This window comes from Xiphias gladius, chromosome 11, assembly GCF_016859285.1.
Source record: "Xiphias gladius isolate SHS-SW01 ecotype Sanya breed wild chromosome 11, ASM1685928v1, whole genome shotgun sequence".
Lineage (NCBI taxonomy): Eukaryota > Metazoa > Chordata > Actinopteri > Istiophoriformes > Xiphiidae > Xiphias > Xiphias gladius.
The window spans coordinates 12,368,058-12,384,346 of record NC_053410.1 but is presented as its reverse complement, the minus strand read 5'-3'; the positions used below and the strand labels follow the sequence as shown (position 1 = coordinate 12,384,346).

Genomic DNA, 16,289 nt, shown 5'->3' with positions numbered 1-16,289 from the left:
CATTTCAGTATACATGTTGGCATTAAATTAAAAAAAATGAAAGCGGTGGAAGAAGCACTCGGATCCTTGATTAAGTAAAAGTAGAAACACTACAGTGTATAAATAATTTGTTACAAGTAAAAGTCACAAACAGGTTGAGCATCTGTCGGAGAATATGTTGCTTATATTCAGATACTTTACTCAAAGTAAAAAGTAGAAAAACTACAGTGTAGAAATACAAGTTAAAGTAAGTCATTATAGTCCAATAATATAATATACAGTACTGTGAAATGACTTTTCTGGTGGTACTTTAGGTATAGTTTGACTCTAATACTTTTGAACTTTTGCTTGAGGAGAATTTTGGATGCAGGTCTTTTACTTGTTGCAGAGCATTTCTACACTGCGGCTGTGCTTCTTCTACGAGAGTAACAGATCTGAGTACCTCTCTTACCACTGGTAAAAAAGGAAGCTATTTCCCTCCAAAATGTAGTGGCGCGCCGGTCTGAAGTGGCACGTGAAGGTGAATACACAAGTACCTCTCAACTGTATCGAAGCGCGTTATTTAAAACTCAACGACCTAGGAATGTGCTTTGCAAAGTGAATCCTGCAGGGACTGCAGGGTGCTGCTTGATTTCGGGTGTTTCTTCTGGATCCAAATGCCAATCTGATTTCAACACAGAAATAAGATAAAGATATAGACGGTGTGAGTTTAGATCTGCCTAACTAGTTATCAAGAAGTGTCTGGAAAAGGACGGCTGTCGAGCAGACTGCTCATGAAACCACGAGGCAACAACTTGAAACCTCTTGCACATAAAATAATAATAATAGTGATGATGATGATGATGATGATAATCAGACTAATAATAATGCACAGAGCGTTCATTGTTTTTGGGACTGACACGTAAAGTCAGTTGATCCATGTCACCGCTGTCTGCGACAAAATGTAGTGCCAGCCCCTCTGTAAACCATCAGCTGGCGCTACAGCTTTCCCAGAACCGCGGGCAGCTCCGTCCCGCAGACCGAGCAGATGGCGACGGGTACAAGAGCGCGCATGAGGCGTCTCTGCACCGGGGATTCACAACGGCAGCACGCGTCACGGCACGGAGAGCACAGTCACTCCATACGAGTACGTACGACACAAACCAAGGCGTTCCGGATTAGGTACCAGCGTCGCCGCGATGAGGGTCGCGTCCACGGTCATGGATCAGACCAAACCCTCATCTGGAAGGTTTAACGAGAGGGAATTGATGCGTGGCCTGAACGATCGTCTTGCGGGATTCGTAGCGAAGGTGCACCAGCTGGAGCACCAGAATCATGTGCTAGAGAGAGAAATCGAGGAGATCAGAGGGGAAGCGAAACCCGCATCTTATTTGGAGGAGGAGTATGGAGCAGAGCTCGGGAAACTGAGACAGAGGGTTCAGGATATCGCCCGGGAGAAGCATCAGATTGAAATTGAGCATCAGAATTTGGAGGAAGAACTATCCAGCTTGGGAAGAAAACGTGAACAGGAGGCGCGTAGCAGAACAGATGCGGAGAGCAAAACTGTGATCCTGAGGAAGGACATCGACGATGCGCGTCAGGCTAAACTACAGCTGGACAAGAAAGCGCAGTTTCTCGTGGATGAAATCCACTTCCTGGAGAGAAACCATGAGGCCGCGGTGTCAGAGATGCTCGACCAAATCCAGGATCTGCAGGTGACCGTCAAGGCGCATGAATTTGGCAGCCCCGGCGTCACTGCGGCACTCAGGGACATCAGGGCACAGCTGGAAGGTCATGCTGTGCCCGACGTCCAGATGGCAGGAGAGACTTTCCCATCTCAGTTTGCAAGATTAACAGCGGAGGCTGACTCCAAGAGAGAGGCTTTAAAGGCGACCCAGCAGGAGATCCGGGAGCACAGGAGGCGCATGCAGGCCAAAACCAGCGAACTGGACTGCGCTAAAGGCGCCAGGGAAGCGCTGGAGAAGCAACTGCACGACGTCGAGGATCGCAACAGGGAGGAAATTATCCACTATCAGGTAAGACTTTTTTTTAAATAAAGCCTTGTTCAGTGTTCAAATGCAGATGGTATCCAGTAACAAATGTCCTCCCCTCTCTTGCTCCAGAACACAATCAAAGATCTCGAGAATGAGCTCATAAATTGCAAATTTGACATGTCTGGTTACCTGCGGGAGTATCAGGACCTCTTAAATGTGAAGATGGCTCTGGACGTTGAGATACTGTCTTACAGGTGAGCTGTGCTGAATCTAGACGGGTTTAAGGTCACATAGTTCAAAAGTGACAGCTGTCCTTATTATTAGAGATGATTATAACCGAGGCAAACATTTCTGTGTTGCAAAGATTATTCCTTTTTTTTTTAGTTTTCCATAACTTTCCTTACTACCCACCCTTTTCAGCTTCTGCTTTCATCGTCTATCATGAATGCTGCGTTTAACAAAGTACAACACAATCAAACAAAATACTGTGACTGCTGCAAACAATCTTAGTGCTGCACGATGGGGTTCATAGTATTGCAACGGTCAATCGTATACCTCTTCAGCCCCTACAAGTTGAAAGCAAGAAACCAATTTCATTCATATTAAGATCAATGCCTTTTTAAAATACTTTAAAGTAGTTTTTCCATCTGCCTCAAGTCTTTTTCATTAATGGACATTAAGATAAATATCAGTATTGCACATTGGTCAGTGCAGATAAAATCTGTCTCCCCTATCTTGCAGGAAACTTCTCTGTGGTGAAGACGCTCGGCTGTCAACAATGTCAGACACCCACATCTCCTTGCCCTACATCTACCACCAGTCCCCTGTTTACACCCTCCCTTGCCCCAGCCGGCCGGGTGGCCCGCACAGACGAGCAGAGCCCCAGTACAAGTTTGTGGAGGAGATCGTAACGGAGACCACCAGGGAAATTGAGATGTCAGAATTTGAGGAGACAGGATCAGAGGAGACAGAAGCAGGAAAAGATGAGCAGGAGTGCACCAAAGGGGATAGTGGAGGCAGTCGAGAGGGAGGAAGAGAGCAGATGTCTGATAGTCAGCAGAATCAAGTCCTGTCAGTAGGAAATTCAGTGAATGGAGGTGATGATGGGGATCGAGGGAGTCCTGGTGAGGTGGGTGATGGTGAAATAGGTCAAAAAAGACACAGAGAGTCAGAGGGAACTGAAGCAGTTGACACTGAAGGGGACAGTGGCATCGATAAAAATACTCAAGAGCAGAGTGAGAGCCTTGATGAGGAAGAAAATGAGCGACACGAAAAAGTAGCTGAAAACAGGAGAAAACAAGAAAAAGAAGATCCAGTGACAGAGATGACAGTTCAGAAAGATCTCTCTTCAAAACCAGATTATTTAAAACCAGAGGTCACTGTGGAGGATGAGCTTGTGAGTGATAAAAAAGAAGATGCTCAGAAAGATAGTTTTATCTCGGTTCAAGTGAAGAAGCCAGTTGATGAGACGCTGGCCCAAGCGTCTAAAGAATCAGACAAAACTCAAGAGTTGAGCAGTCTAGTTCAAGTGGAAGATAAGAAAACCACAAATATTACACCAGGGACAAAGAGCACTCTTCCCATAGAGACAGAAGGGCTCAAAAGTGAGGATGAGGAAAACGGTCATACAGAGCGAAAGGAAATCAGTCAATCTGAAGCTGCAAAAGGTGTGGAGAACGTAGCAAAAAACATTCAAGATGCTAGACATGATAGCAACAAAAGCCAAGATAAAGAGTCGTCCGTTAAATCTAACGTGGAAAGTCTCCCTGAAGTGGAGGATCAGAGGCCCAACAGTGGATATAAAACTGAAACAGACCAAAGTATGTTGCCAAATGACAAGAAAACTACCAGTGCACAAATCAAAGAGTTACATCAGGAGGAACCAGAAAGCAGCCAGGGTCAGAGATCAGATCTCGCTGAAGGCTCTGAGATGACAAATGATCCTCAAGGTAAACCTGAGAAGGTAGAGAGCAGGAAGTCCGAGAAATAAGAGGAAAGGGGGGATATCTGAGGTTCCAGAGGGTGCAAGGATCAAGGAAAAGTCCACCTTAAATTTAATAAGACAACAGTTGATGTGCAAACATCAGGGACAATGAAGCTGAAAATTGACAATGGCTTAACTAATGCAGGTGCAAATTCAAGGCATAGACAAGCAAAGAGAAGAAAGCTCCTGTTGCTGTCATTTCTTTTCAGAATGACTATTTAAAAGAGAGAGACAGAGCGTAATTCTTTTGTTTGCAACAGATTTGCTTTTGAACTTTAAATCAACTTGGGATGTATTAAGATCTTTTCAGTCACCACACAAACATAATTATGAATGTAAACAATGCACGGTGAATTTCTGAAATTTGAATTCCTCGCTATTTGCTCGAGTATGTGCTGATAAATAAATGCAATATCAATAAATCCTTTGATTCTGATTGAATTATACTGTGAACAATTCTTATGTTTCTGCAAAGGATAACTCCACTGATGCGTCGATTCGCTATACTCTTGAGCTGTTAGATGCTTGCCTTCAGTTCTCTTGCAATAAGCCGTAGTGTTGTCGCTTTGCTTAAATGTGACTTCCTTTCAAACCTCTACCCTGGTGACCCTGTATCCAAACAACCTCTATCCAACTGACGGTTTTTCCACTGTCACTGATCACTGTCAGACCATTCAATGAATTGCAATAATGATCGTTTTACACATGCAGACACACATAAACACACACATAAACACACACACACAGACAAGTTGGCAGTAAATTAAATGTTAATGTGACTACATACACATCCTGGTTGCACCATAGGCAGAAATTACTTGGCAGCATGACTGTTGTGTCACTTCAATTTTTTTTTTTTTTTTTTTTTAAAAAGCTGGATATTCTGAATATACAGTATGGCTGGACTTTTTGAGGAGGTTGCAGGACTTTTTAAACATGTTTGCTTGTTTTGTTTTGTTTTTGTGTGTGTAGGGTTCATAGACACCAAGACAAAAGCAACTTTAAATCAACTGTACAAGGAAAAATAAATATTTACAAGACAAGTTTCTGAGGCGATTGTAGGTTCTTAGACAATCTTGTTTTGCATTGTTTAAACTGGAATTACCGTCTCGCAGCTGTATGCGTCCTCCAACCAGTCAGGTTATAGTTTACATCCATGACTGTCCAGACTCATATATGCAGTGAAGACTTCGAAGGAATTTAATAAAAAGGCATGAAGTCTTGAGCCAAGGCCAAGAACGTGTTTAGTGAGGTCACATTAACCTTTGACCTCTGATCACCAAAATCTAATCAGTCCATCCTTGAGTCCAAGTGAACGTTTGTGCAAAATTTGAAGAAACTCCCCTCAAGGCGTTCCTGACACAATCACGTTCATGAGAATGTCACAGATGGATGGATGGACAACCCCATCACATAACGCCTTTGGCCACGGCTGTTTGCAGCATGGAGGCTTAAAATTTACTCTAACATGTCAAATAAAGTATAGTAAATGTAACTCATGACTGCTAATAAATTCCATTAGCGCACATTTAACTACTAATTACATTCCACTCTGATACAGGCCTCTAAAAAGGTCTACATTAACCAAACAAGCTAGTCAAGGAGCTGTTGTTATTGACCCTTCAGTATCACATATTTAAAAAAAAAAAAAAAAAAAAAAAACCATCTGTGGAATAAGGACTTTATTCAAAATTTATACATATACATAAGGACCTCTGAGACATCGTGTGAGCTCCGTCTCTGCCCAGTACAGGGAAGCACTTTCCACGAGTGCATGTGTGCAACCAAGTTACACCTTTTCTGGACAATGATAGTTTGGCATTATTGGGATCTTTAATTATGGGCCCCCCAGTTGTCTGTTAGTACAGAATAAAGAAAAACTAATTCTGCTTGGTCGGCCAAGTGTACAGGTTTCACTCGTCAAACTTACAGACCTGACTTTAAGCAACCCAAAAACTGCCTAGTTTAAGGGAAGCTCACGTGTGCAGCTATAACAGAACATCACAAACTGTGATGGCCGACGCAGAACAAAACATCACAGAGCTTTAGTTTGTCCTTGTGTGCATGAACAGGAAGGGTGCAGCAGTATTTAAATAGTAGCAGGACAAGCATAATGTAATTGACAAGCTTTGTAAATGATGACAAAGGAATATCAGATGGTCATGAGTGGAATATAAGAGAGAAGGTATGGGATTGCTCCCCGCACACAAAACCGTCAACTGATGTTCTCACAAAAAACGGAGTGTCTGGGATTATCTCAATAAAGTCACACAGAGTTGATGACAGGCAAAGGGATTGTATTGGATTTCATTATTATGGCAGTGCTGGACAGAAACAATGACATGATTTATAAATAGTACGCCACAGACTGTCTCTTGAATAGATGCAGCTACAAAGTAAAAAGCAACAAAGGTAAAATGACAGAAGCACCAACTTGAAGTGGTACTCAAATTAGAGTTTGTTGTCGTAGCCTTTGAATCAATCTCGCCAAGATATCCCCTTGCTGGTTTGAGTTGGACATACATTTAAGGCCAGATTCTTCTGATACCCCCTAGTCCCTTGCAGTATGAGGTAAGCTTAGGCTTCCAGTTCCAAGCCCAGACCCAGCTTGTGACCCCCTGCGTTGATGTTTTTACCATCGACCAGGCCAGACAGGGTGAGTTTCACACCTGAACAGGTAAGAGAAACCAACATTAGCCATTACATGTCAAAACAGAAAATTAATTTTCTCAGTGGTTGGAATTCTGAGAATGAGGGGTGACTGGAAATGTAGGTGGTTAAGGGATCAACTCATTTACAGAGCATTGCCTCAATAGTGAAGTGCTGTGTCCAACGAGTCTAGAGTGGAGTGTAGAAGCGTGATGTGGGCAATGTACTAAAAATAGGAGGTAATTAACTAAAATTTCTGTTAACTGTAAACATTATGTAAACATCCTTTTGCTGGCCATGAACCTGTAAGAAACCAACTTACCTGGTCTAAGAGTCTGGGTGTACCCAACACCAACAAGGCTATTGTTGTTCACTTTAGCCTATGGGAGGGGGGGGGGAGAGAGAAAAAAAAAGTCAGTTGGTGAAAATTAAGTGTCACATTTCTTTTGCCTTATCGACCCCCACTTTGAAAGCCTCTGCTGCACTACTTACACTGATGGAGGCATCCTTATCCAGCTGGTATTTGGCTGCAATACCGAAGCGTGTGCTGTTGCTGCCAGCAGTCCAGGCCAGGTTGACTGCCGTCTCCAGCTTGTCGCTCACCTTCTGGTAGATGGAACCTCCAAACTCAGCTCCATCATTACTGTAAAGATTATAAGCGTGTGTGTGTGTGTGTGTGAGTGAGAGAGAGAGAGAGAGAGAGAGACAGAGAGAGCTCATGTTACAGGAAACAAAATTTGGAATATCTAACTGACGAGGTGTTAATTGTGTTGGAGGTCTTGCCTTTGGCTCGTAGAAATATATTCATCCACTTTCTTTGCTTTCATTTTCTCAACTTTTTTGTTAGGTCAGGGAGCAATAGCAACAAAGCCAACTGAAATTGGTAACCAAGACTTAGGCTGGGACAAAATTGTTCCATTGTTGGCAATTTGGGGATTGCTGCAACAGGCCAGTTTTTCTAAACGAGTTGTAAATTGGCAGTGACAGCATATGACTGTAGAGAATTAAACACTCAACATTTTATTGTTTTAACTGCAGCTTTGGCTGAAAGTTAATGTCTAACATCTCGTAGGCATTGCTAAATTAACATGCTCATTTTCTTCCCTGTGACTTATTTCAAAATGTCATAAAAACAGACTGTTTCCATCCATTCACCCATTCAGAGGGTTAATGTGTTTCATCAATTTGGAACACAACATTAATAAAACTGGTGTCTTTTCTGTCTTGTACCACCCTCAAAGCATTAAGCACAAGTAAACAAAGTTCAGTCATTTACTTGCTTGGTTAAAAATGAAGAAGCTGCTCTGTTGCATTTTCTTCCTTCAGGCTGTTAAAGCTCCTTAGTTTGTATGGTTGCTGGGTTGCTGTGACACCACAGCAACCTACAGATAACTATGTGTGTTTGTTTTGTGTTAGACCTTTTTATTGTTTAATTTTCATTCTTTATGTAACCGATGCTTTGCAGAGTACATCACATGCATCATATGTAACTGAAGATTTCATCCTCTTAGTGAGTCCAAACTTTATGTAAAAATCCAAATTTTCCAAAGTTTTCCACTTACACATTGGTATGCAGCTGGAAGTCTCCCGTCTTGTAACCAATGGCAAAGTTGTTCTGGGTCATCTTAGATTTGGCGGTGTCAAAGCTCATCTGGTAACCTGCGAGCCATCCCTCGTAGCCAACAACAGCAGCTCCATGGATGGTGGGGCCAGCGAAGTCGAAGTCGACATCGCAGCCCAAGTTAACGTACTCGCGCTTGTAGGCAGTCTTAACTTTGCCACTCTTCTTGCTGTTGATGAGAAACATGGCTTTGTCAGTTCAGTCAGTGTGATATTACACATTGATATGGCCTTACCATGCTTCCCAAACTTCTTTTAATTATAGCACACTAAGAAATTTTCGTCATACCTGATTGTGATATTTATCGAAAAATGTCTTCTGTTTTGATATGTTTGAAGACGTAACTTTTTTTTTTTTTTAAAGAAAAAAAAGAAAAACCTATTCAAAAATATAAATAAACAAATCTTGGGGCACCGTTGGCCTGTCCACAAAGCACCCCAGGGTGTTTCGGCACCCACTTTCGGAACAATGGCCATAGATTTATGACCTCCCAGAGGTAGTTCTGCACCTAGGCCCAATGCTAGCTGTCAGCTCAAGTAGTAAGCAGGAAAACAGAACATATCGCCGGAAGATATGAAAATGAGCAGCCACTACAACCATATAACCAGATTTGAATTATGGCTGACTCAAAAGTCCAATTTGCCAAACTTCCTTTTCTTTCTGTCTTTTTTTTTTTTTTGAAACCAGCATTTGGCTTGCTGCTGGTGTTTATTTCCCAGTCTGAGCATGACACTGTAGCCTTGAACATGCTGTCTCAATGTAGCCACATAACTACACCCTCACCAACCTTCCTACACTCAATATGAAAGGGGACACATCCTCTGGGCCATGAGCCACATTCCTCGGGAGTAATCATATGGACACACTGGTAAAAAAAAAAAAAAAAAAAAATTTTTTTTTTTAATCCTCCCTGAGAACAACAAACGGCAATGCATCAATTAAGCAAACAAATGTGCAAAACCCAACAGCCAATCACAGTAATGTATTAAGCCAGACTAATATCATACTGGGACTGGGGTCATATTGCCCACAACTACACTTGTCAGAAGCATGTGAAGCACAGATCAAGTTGCAAGAGAGAGGCAATAGGCACAGCAGGCTACATCTGTTAAGACTTCAAGTAAAATTCCCTGAGTGTCTTCAGTCCTCTTATCATTAATAAATTATCAAGACCATGATGTTACCCGGTGTTTGGTGAGAAGGTTGTGTCAAAAGTCAACTTCAATCCCTTGGCAATCTGTGAGAAACAAAACAGAACCCATTTGACATTTAAGAAATGAATGGTGTCCTGCGCACTGTGCAGACACTTGCTTTGACACCTGTTGATAAATAACAGGTGCAGAGAATGTGTGAGTCTTTTCCTAACCTGATCTTCAACAGTGATTTCTGTTCCCAAGGTGTTGTCAGTGTTCCACTTCTCAGTGAAGGTCAGACCGTATTCTGACCTCTTGTATTTAGTTTCCAGGCTACCTGCAACTTTGCTGGTATCAGTGTTAGAGGAACCAGATGTTTTGAATTCCTGCAAGAGACAAGTTTAGAGAAATGACAATCACTAAAAAAATTCTTAAAGACAAGTAACTCTTGTTGAAATAACTAGGAATGAAAATAAACTCATTCAGTGCTCTCTTTCAATTTGGCAGACAGTCATACCTTGGCTGGGCTATTACTATTCATTCCTTGGCCTTAAAACTGAAAATCACTTACCTTATGTTTAAGGTACTGTATCACAGTAAATTAATAGTCATTGGGCTTAAGACTGTTGGTCAGACTAAACAAGCAATTTAAAAAAGGTGTCACCTTGGGCTTCAGGAAATTGTGAAGGGCATTTATCACTACTTTTTAAAAACAATAATTGATGGAGTGTTTGCTAAAATAACCGATACTTGAAGTTCTTGTAATCTAAACAGCTGAGTGTTGTTAAAAATTAAGACAGGCATATTTATCATGGATGGTCTTCATTGTTCTGGGTGGCGGCTTGATACTTTTATGGCTGACAATGCTAATAATGCCTTTTCAAAGCGGAGTCAGGAAACGTCATTACGCATAACTTGCTGTGAACTATGAAGTAAGTTCTAGCTATTGATTCTTAAACCACAAAGAAATTACCTACCACTCCACTGGCTGACTTTGTCTTGACATCGAGCTTCACCAAGCCAAATCCTGAAGAAAAAAATTGTAAAGTTGAAATACTTCAGAGTTGGTCTACAACATCAACTAGACTTGGCAGCAGAAAAACTTTAACAGTACTACTTGGTCAGACTGAAACCACACCATAGCCTTTGTTGAAGATGTCTTTGGCAGACTTGCCCAGGTCAGCATATGAGGGAGGCACAGCCATTGTATCTGTAGACAGAAGCAAAATTAAATGCTCAAATGATTCTTCTCAGATAAAAGGTACATTTCCACCTGCCTTTATTTATTTATTCTAAAAAAATTCAGTAATCAATTTAAAAATTCCCCTCAACTATTACAATATGAATAACACTGACTGAACAGCAGCAAATGCAAGTAGCAAGCTATTGGTCCTGTGTCTTTGTATGATGTAAAAGGATACCAATATTTGGGCCTAAAGGCAGGCATTACTGTCTCTTATAAATGCACCACGCATGCCTGCATCTATTGTATTGTAAGGCGAGAGTATGCAAAAGCCATGAACGCATAGTGAGAATTATTTGTTCACAAAAATGATATTTTTTCTCAAGATATACACTTCTTAATCTAAGATTTGTGCACGAGTATATGACCTGCATTTATTCTTAAACCAAAAGAAAAAAAGCCTGGTTCACATGTGGATGTCAACTGCAATGGTATCCATTCTTCCTGCAGTTGCCACCACTGGTGAGTGGACGCTACAGCAGGCCTTGCACTAGTGGGTTTGACATTTATACCCCATCTCTCACTACTATCCTGCTGATGACCTGATGGTCTTTCTAGCAGTACACAGTTATCTGTACCCCCTGTACTGATCAGCTCATACTGTACACAATTGTGGGAAATACAGTCTTTGCTTCACACTGTCAAAACCCTTTATTTGATATGGGATCAGCTTTATTTTACCCAGTTGAGGGCATAAGTGCTGATATGCACACGTTAAATCGACAATCACAATGTTGGCTTCACTTTACGTTTAACACCTCTGGCACAGCCACATCATGCCAGTGCTACAGGTAGTCACAGACAGGACAAGTGTCTGACGGCGGATGGACAAGGTTACTGAGTGAGACAGGGGCCATTTTGCCGCACTGGTGTGTGCCAACTTCAGGCCTGGCTCTTATTTAACTACTCCTCCACGTGAATTGGCAGGCACAGCTAGGCGTGGCAAGGCACATGTCAGTGCCAATTAGCAGGATGTTTTAATTAACCATTTCACTCGCATTACCAGCTTACTACTGCTTACTAGGCCAGAGGCGAGTTAACGAAAAGTTCACGAATTTTAAAGGATTAAGTCGTATCTGTTTTTCTTAGAGTAGCTTCATAAAAACACACGCCGCCTTTTCAGCAGCATATGAAACGTGTAACATAATGCAAAGCTGCCCTGTTCTAACTTGACATGTGCCAGACGCAGCGTGCCGACTGCAGCTAGCTTAGCTAACTCTGCTAGCCTGCAGAGTACCGGCGTGTGTAAAGCTCGCTCGAACACTGATTACTGCTTCTTATTTAGTAAATTAACAGCTTCAGAGTGAATAAATGGCTCTCTTACCAGTAGGAGGCAGGGCTACCGGTAAACTGAAGAGACTTTTAGAGAGATGTTCCTCACACCACACGGCCGAGGTAGGCGTCACCGGTTGGAGGGCGAGCTGAAGGAGACTGCACTGCAACGAAACCCAGACCTATCACAACCCCGGCTCAGGACCCGGGACGATCAGATATGTGCCTGAGTAGAAATGTTTTTCGGTCACAGCGTGGTGCATCAGAGTGCTGGTCGCCAGGATACCTGCCGGATAAGTTACTGGGGAAAAAATTACCCTTTTTGTACACATTTGTAACAAAGTATGTGTGCTACTTTAACATTTATTTAATATTACCTAATAGTAGCTGTCTCTGAAAATAACTTTAATTTAGCAGCTTGCTTTGGACAGTTTTGCTTTAACACCATTTAAGAGTTGATTCATCTTCAATAGCCACAAAGTAGATTTCCCAAAAAATGATGATGAATGATGTGATGTAGCCCAGAGTTGGTGCAAAGTCAATGGACCCAAACTTTCAACAGAAAAGAGCAGCTTTCCATGCCTGGAAAACTGGCATGTGGCTGTAGTGACGGTTATAAATTGATAGGAGAAATGTCGCAAGTATTTATAAAAATAAAAAAAAAGTTTATTAATATCACTCTCCCATCCATAACATCCACAACTCTCCAATGCACTGACAGTACCAGGTTACATGTTGCTCTTTTAGTTGTAAATGTTTGCAGCTTCACAAAATTGGTGAAATAAAATAATTTTGTACTCCTCTATGCATTCAAAGCTGTTTATCTTTATTCGGTTACAGTTAAAATCAGTAATGGGCAAAGCTGTTCATTTCAGTGTACTAAATCATTAGAATCAGTTCATTAGAAAGTTTCGTTCAGAAGATTCGTTTAGCAAATTGTTCAGTGCTCGACCGGCGCTCGAACTGCTCAGTCCCACTCACTGAACTGCAACACAGAAGAGCGGTCAGTTCAGCTCGCTAACTGTTGAACTGATAACGGTCGTACGTGAAGGATAAGCCAGTGAGCTGAGAAGTTAGTTGGATAAAGATACTCTTTTCAAACTGAAAGCTGCTATAACAAAGTCCTACCCTATTATGGGTGGGACTGCACGTATATCTTTGCGACAGCTAATTATCAAGTAAAACATTTGGTACTACTTCCTACTTCGAGACTACAAGACATGAGAGGGAGGGAGAGGGAGAGGGACGGGCTTGAGCGACTCAGCGGGTGTCTATCACCCAGGGCTCACCTTCACTGTTTATGTTCAGTGAACGGATCACAAAACATGCACCCCCGTCTGTAAGCTTTCTGCCCGGTCTTAAGGTTACTATCAGCATAGGGGTGATAAGGTCATGTAGCCTAAAGAGGAAAAATGACTGTGCTAAGACTGGCTTGTGGTAAACTTCCAAGTGAAAAACAGCCTTGTGTTCTGAAAATATCCCATATTTTTTATGTTTTTTGTTTATTATATATACAGATTAGCAGCCACACACACACACACACACACACACATTCTTGTTAAGTGAGTGTATCCTTATAGCTGTCCTCTTTTCAAAACAGTAACGTTATGTGTGTATGTGTGCGTGTATGCAATCACGTTTAATTTTAGCCTATTCTTATAATCTAAATCTAGATAATTTCATATATCTGGATTGCAGTCCAAGACCAGTGTTGTTGAATCACTGCAGCTATATGCTGGCAACCCGAATCGGCTGTGTGTTTGCTGTCTTGAACACATCCCTTTCCTCCTGCGAATCACTTGAATCACCCACTCAGTGAGTGTATACCTGCATGTTCACTCACAACTGACTGAGAGCTCAGCTGAAATGATTGAAAACGGATCGTTTCAGGAAGTGAATCGGTTCAGTTCATTCGCCCAAAAGATTTGTTCTTTTGAATGAAACATTCGTGAATGACACTATTTAACATCATGACTTATTCTCTAAACGGGATATAAATTTGCATTAACTTTAATTTTCATCCTGAAAATAGAAATCAGGATTATGTTGTGAAGTTATGTCTAATAAACGAGAACAGTAAACTCAGTATAAATATATTGCAGATAAGCTTTAATACTTGTCATTGCCCTCATCAAACAAACAGGTCAGTGCGTCTTTGCAAAGTTTTGAAACTATGCATAGGTGGATACAAAAGCATGGGAAAGGTGAAGAACAAAAAACAGCACCCTTTTCAACCTGTTGAAGGAAAAAAAAACAACCATGAGGAAGCAAGAGCAAAGTAACAATTTAATGTAAGGCAAAAAATGATGCAAGTTTAGAACAAAAAAATAAGTGACTCAACATGACATTTTGGCTTGGCGAGAAAAACCAACAAAATGGTATCCAGAAAATACTGAGCTGCTATATGTGAAAAGTGTCTGACTGGGCTCAGGTCTTAATATTTAGCCTTTGTATGTTACTTTAACTACAGAACTTTACATTCCTTTCTCATCGCTCTCTGCATGTGACCTCTGGGTAGGAAAACAGAGACAGATATAAACGTTTCTGTTTTTTATGAATTTCAAATTTGTTTCATGTGGTTAGCAGTGTGGATGCTCAAATAAGAAGTTACATTTGAATGTACTTATGTGTATATGTACTGTACGTCTAAGTTTATAAGGTTACCTCGTCCGAAGTTTGTCCCTTTACTGTGTTTCTCAGCATTACTGTGTCTAAGGTCCTCTTCAGCCTGTGTTGAGGGAGCAATGCAAATGTCATTTACAGTGGAGCACAATTATATTAGAGTAGATTAGATTCCCTCATAATCACCACCTTTGTGAAAATAGTAAAATAAGTAAACATATGCTGTACCTTGTAACACACATCACGATAAAAGGGATTACTAAAAGCATTCAAAAAACCTAATAGGCCTTTTTTTACAGCAGATATTTCAACTTGTCAGATGAGAAGTACAGGTGTTACTAATAACAATTTACCTGTGCATTTTCTACTGTGACATGTCAAAATGACTTCCATAAAAAGGACCTATATTATATCTTTGTAATGACAGACAAGCTTGTTGAGTTCTCATAGTGGTGTATATTCTTAAGAACAAAAATCCACAAGGACAGGAAAGTAGTTTAACATGCATTTTATCTAATAAAAATATTATATATCCACTTTAAATGGTACAGAGTACTTTTGGAGCATATATTCTTCAGCAAAGGGATCAGTATATCCTCTGAACATTTTACACTTGAATTCTTTTGGTGCACTGCAGCATGAGGTAAGCAAACAACCATGATAGCACATCTTTTGTAGAATGGAGAACAGCCTTCTCTGTGAAATTCAATACCAGGAAATTAATTTGCATACTTTACCATTGGTGTGGGTGATTTTGCTTTGCTTCTCTCTTAACATGAAACAGGAACAGAGAAACAAAACAAATTAGTCTTCATTTCCATCTAAATATTTACGAAAATATTAAAATATTTAAGAATAACTGGAATGTTTGACATGAATTAGATTTATTAAAGTTCAGCACAGACTTACGATTTCTTCTGAACACAAACCAGATGAACAAGGCCACCATTACAATGAAGAGCAACAAGCTCAGGCGGATGATAAAACTCTTTTGGTGAATGGAAAAACTGCAGCATGAACTTAAAGCACACAAAGCAAATGAAGTAAAATAAATCAATTGCCCTTGTTTAAACAGTCCAACAATGTAGACTAAAGTCTATTTATCATCCTGATCATATGCAGCAGATATACTTTATCTAACAGTCTTATATAATAGTTTCCAACTAATATTATTCATCATGTAAGTCTAAGTTATCATTTATCTATAAAAACTTGTATAGAGATTCTTTTATCTGACTTTTTTAATTGACCATAAAACGGCCAGATTTCTCTACTGTATGTTAATGCAAAGACTTCTGACCTGGTACGTGTATCGTCTTCAGAAGCAGAATGATTCACAGTTTCACGGGGGGGTGATAAACCTGTCGTTGTGGTTAAACCTGTTGTTGCATGTGTGGCTATAAACAAGACAAGGATTTGTTGAATAATATCTCAGTAATGAATCCTAATATTTATTCTCTATCTAATCCAAATATTACAAATGGCTGTGCTTGAAAAATGATTATAAACATATACTTCATACTTTCTGATTTGGAGTACTTGCTAGTGGTAGGTTTCTCAGTAACAGTGACATGCACTGGCATCTGTAAGTCTCCTGTAGCACACGAATACCAGCCACTGCTCTTTGTCGTCAGTCCACTCATAGTCACAGTGAAAACACCAGGGACCCTTGTAGTGATGGTCACTGTTGTTCCGTCTATCGATCCTCTTGTCCCATTCACGCAGTTCCCGCCCAGTCTGCAAAACCTTTTTTCTCCAGCGTTTCTATTCCTACAATTGATGTTTACACTATGTCCATTAAACCCTTTAATCT

General features: G+C 40.8%; 3 protein-coding genes across 3 annotated transcripts in view; 1 reads left to right on the top strand and 2 right to left on the bottom strand.

Moving 5' to 3' along the window:
- Positions 1-897: 897 nt before the first annotated feature.
- On the top strand, positions 898-4,295 carry LOC120796677 (neurofilament light polypeptide). The gene is made up of 4 exons (XM_040139717.1): positions 898-1,016; positions 1,067-1,994; positions 2,082-2,206; positions 2,694-4,295. The coding sequence occupies exons 1-4, from the start codon at positions 898-900 to the stop codon at positions 3,940-3,942; spliced, it is 2,421 nt and encodes an 806-aa protein (XP_039995651.1). The 3' UTR covers positions 3,943-4,295.
- A 1,917-nt stretch (positions 4,296-6,212) lies between these two features.
- vdac2 (voltage-dependent anion channel 2) lies at positions 6,213-12,032 on the bottom strand. The gene is made up of 9 exons (XM_040139060.1): positions 11,907-12,032; positions 10,478-10,549; positions 10,317-10,366; positions 9,573-9,725; positions 9,391-9,443; positions 8,148-8,375; positions 7,078-7,228; positions 6,908-6,965; positions 6,213-6,605 (listed from the first exon to the last, which is right to left on the bottom strand). The coding sequence occupies exons 2-9, from the start codon at positions 10,542-10,544 to the stop codon at positions 6,514-6,516; spliced, it is 852 nt and encodes a 283-aa protein (XP_039994994.1). The 5' UTR covers positions 10,545-10,549; positions 11,907-12,032; the 3' UTR covers positions 6,213-6,513.
- LOC120796337 overlaps positions 12,033-16,289 on the bottom strand; it is a 5,286-nt gene continuing 1,029 nt past the window's right edge. Inside the window, exons 3-8 of the mRNA XM_040139061.1 lie at positions 15,999-16,289; positions 15,777-15,873; positions 15,386-15,495; positions 15,214-15,245; positions 14,519-14,582; positions 12,033-12,155 (exon numbers count right to left, since the gene is read on the bottom strand). The exon at positions 15,999-16,289 is cut by the window's right edge and continues 30 nt beyond it. Of these exons, the coding sequence (XP_039994995.1) occupies positions 12,040-12,155; positions 14,519-14,582; positions 15,214-15,245; positions 15,386-15,495; positions 15,777-15,873; positions 15,999-16,289 (710 nt within the window). The 3' untranslated portion in view covers positions 12,033-12,039. The remainder of the gene's footprint in view (positions 12,156-14,518; positions 14,583-15,213; positions 15,246-15,385; positions 15,496-15,776; positions 15,874-15,998) is intronic.

Excerpts from the sequence above, each read along its gene's own strand:
- LOC120796677 (XM_040139717.1), top strand. The coding sequence starts at position 898 with ATGTCACCGCTGTCTGCGACAAAATGTAGTGCCAGCCCCTCTGTAAAC. Across the intron at positions 1,995-2,081 it reads AGGAAATTATCCACTATCAG|AACACAATCAAAGATCTCGA; the intron begins GTAAGACTTTTT and ends CTCTTGCTCCAG. Across the intron at positions 2,207-2,693 it reads GTTGAGATACTGTCTTACAG|GAAACTTCTCTGTGGTGAAG; the intron begins GTGAGCTGTGCT and ends CCTATCTTGCAG.
- vdac2 (XM_040139060.1), bottom strand. The coding sequence starts at position 10,544 with ATGGCTGTGCCTCCCTCATATGCTGACCTGGGCAAGTCTGCCAAAGAC. Across the intron at positions 10,367-10,477 it reads CATCTTCAACAAAGGCTATG|GATTTGGCTTGGTGAAGCTC; the intron begins GTGTGGTTTCAG and ends TTTTTTCTTCAG. Across the intron at positions 6,966-7,077 it reads ATAAGGATGCCTCCATCAGT|GCTAAAGTGAACAACAATAG; the intron begins GTAAGTAGTGCA and ends CCCCTCCCATAG.